Source organism: Frankliniella occidentalis, unplaced genomic scaffold (genome assembly GCF_000697945.3).
Source record: "Frankliniella occidentalis isolate FOCC.00 unplaced genomic scaffold, Focc_3.1 Scaffold19, whole genome shotgun sequence".
NCBI lineage: Eukaryota > Metazoa > Arthropoda > Insecta > Thysanoptera > Thripidae > Frankliniella > Frankliniella occidentalis.
The window spans coordinates 809,828-811,813 of record NW_026267149.1 but is presented as its reverse complement, the minus strand read 5'-3'; the positions used below and the strand labels follow the sequence as shown (position 1 = coordinate 811,813).

At 61.5% G+C, this 1,986-nt stretch overlaps 1 protein-coding gene across 1 annotated transcript; it reads right to left on the bottom strand.

The window, feature by feature from the left end:
- Positions 1 to 612: 612 nt before the first annotated feature.
- LOC113206550 (homeobox protein unplugged-like) lies at positions 613 to 1,985 on the bottom strand (the record flags this gene model as incomplete). Its single annotated transcript, XM_052264515.1, has 2 exons — positions 613 to 1,709; positions 1,812 to 1,985. Coding segments are annotated over 2 exons (555 nt in total), but the record flags the coding sequence as incomplete, so codon positions are not given.
- Between the last annotated feature and the right edge of the window lies 1 nt (position 1,986).

The following is a 1,986-nucleotide window of genomic DNA, read 5'->3' as shown; positions in this document are numbered from 1 at the left end:
TGCTGCTCGCTCATTTCATGCCATCTGCATACAGCGTGCGGTGTGTGCTGGTGTGAGTGCGCGAGTCGCTGCTCTGTGTGTGTGTGTGTGCGTGAGCTCCCACCCTCCCTCCCCACCCAAATAACCCCCTTACTGATCGTCGATTGGTCACGCCCACTCCAGCTGTTCCGTTCTGTCGCGCTGCGCTGTTCCCTTTAACGTGCCCCACCGTGACGTACCTGGCGACACACAGTGTGTCACACACGGCAACACGACACACTACACAAGCGTTTTGATTTTCCGTTATCCGCGCCCTCCGCGCCGCTAGAGTGGTATGGCTCGCGGGAGGACCGCCGCGCCGCCGCGCCGCGCTGTATGGTCCCCGAGCGAGCTCCCCGAGGATGTCTCCCGCGACCCCGACGAGACCGGCTGGCTGAACGGCAGGCACATGCGGTGTCCCCGGGGATCAGCTGCTCCCCACGCGGCTGCGAGTCAAACCGCAGAGAGGAGGCGGAGCGCCCCCCCTCGGGCGAGGGGCAAGGGGAGGGTCAGGAGGGGGATGAAGCGGGACTGACACCAGTCAATCGCGCCATGTCGACCTAGTTAGGCTACATTAACAAGACTCGCAACCTGCTGCTTTGGTAGTCGTTTTATTTAAACGAGTCTATATGTACAAGTTCTACAAATACACATCACAATAGCACATCATTATGTATAATTTAATATACATGCATTCTGCTTGCCGCGGCGCGGGGGGGCGCGCGCGGTTATTGCCCAGGGGGAGAGCTTTTGTGCATCCGTCGGGAGGGAGAAAGCGATCCGGGGGAGGAGGGGGGGGGGTGCACAATGCGACAGAGGTGTGAAAACGTGCGCCTGCCTGGCGATAAAAATAAGAATGGGGGTTAATGGGCGGCATCCATACGCGGGCAGGGCGACGGCCACATAGCCGTTTGCAGAATGCGAACCGAGTGCGAGATTCTAGGATGCCGATAACTCCGGTAATCGACGAACGTCGTCGCCCTCGCTCGCAGGGCTCTCAGGTGTGGCACCCCGACGGGGAAGCTCTCCAGGTATTAAATAAAAAGTTCTACTCCATTTCTGGAGCGTGATATGCACTTTTGGATTATTCATCCTCAATTAGAAATTATCAGTGCGTTAACAAACAGACTAACACTACGCAACTTTCACTTTGTCCTACAACACACACACACGCGCGTGTCGCTGATCACAGCCAATCGCGTCGAAAGGATTGCAGGCAAGTATAAGAACAAGTTATATCTTCGATGGTAACAATATCACAGCTGTATCTTCTCGCGTGCTTACTTCACGCAAATGTTCACCACACGCAATCACATGTAGGGCTGCGCCTGCGAGTGCTTGCTGGGCTCTGGCCGCACCCACGCCTCGCTTGGCGCGGAGAGCGCGGCGTGCGCGCCCCCCAGGGGCCCCCCCAGGGCCGCGGGGCCGCCGGGCGCGCCGGGGATGAGGCCGCGCAGGCTGGTGAGGCGCGCCAGCCCGGGCCCGCAGCGCTCGAGCTGCTGGTGCTGGCTGCGCACGGCGAAGCGGTTCACGTGCACGGGGATGGGCACGACGATCTTGGTGCCGGAGGAGGACGACGAGCCGCCCGCGCCCGCCGCACCGGAGCCGCCGCGCCCGCCGCAGCCGGAGCCCGACACGCCCGCCTTGACGCGCTTCCACTTGGCGCGCCGGTTTTGGAACCATATTTTGACCTGGTGGCACAGGGTTCATCATGGTTAGACATGTCGTGAGGAGGGTATGGGATCAAGAGACTACTTGGTGGGATTGCTGCATCATTTGGGCCCCCCGCTCACCTGCACCTCGCTGAGCTTGAGGGCCGCGGCGATCTGCGAGCGCTCCGTCAGCGAGAGGTACTTCTTGGCCTGGAACTCGCGCTCCAGCTCGAGCAGCTGCTCGGACGTGAAGGCGGTGCGGCGGCGCCGCGTCTTGTTCGGCCCGCCCCCGGAGGCGCCGCCCGCCCCGCCCCCG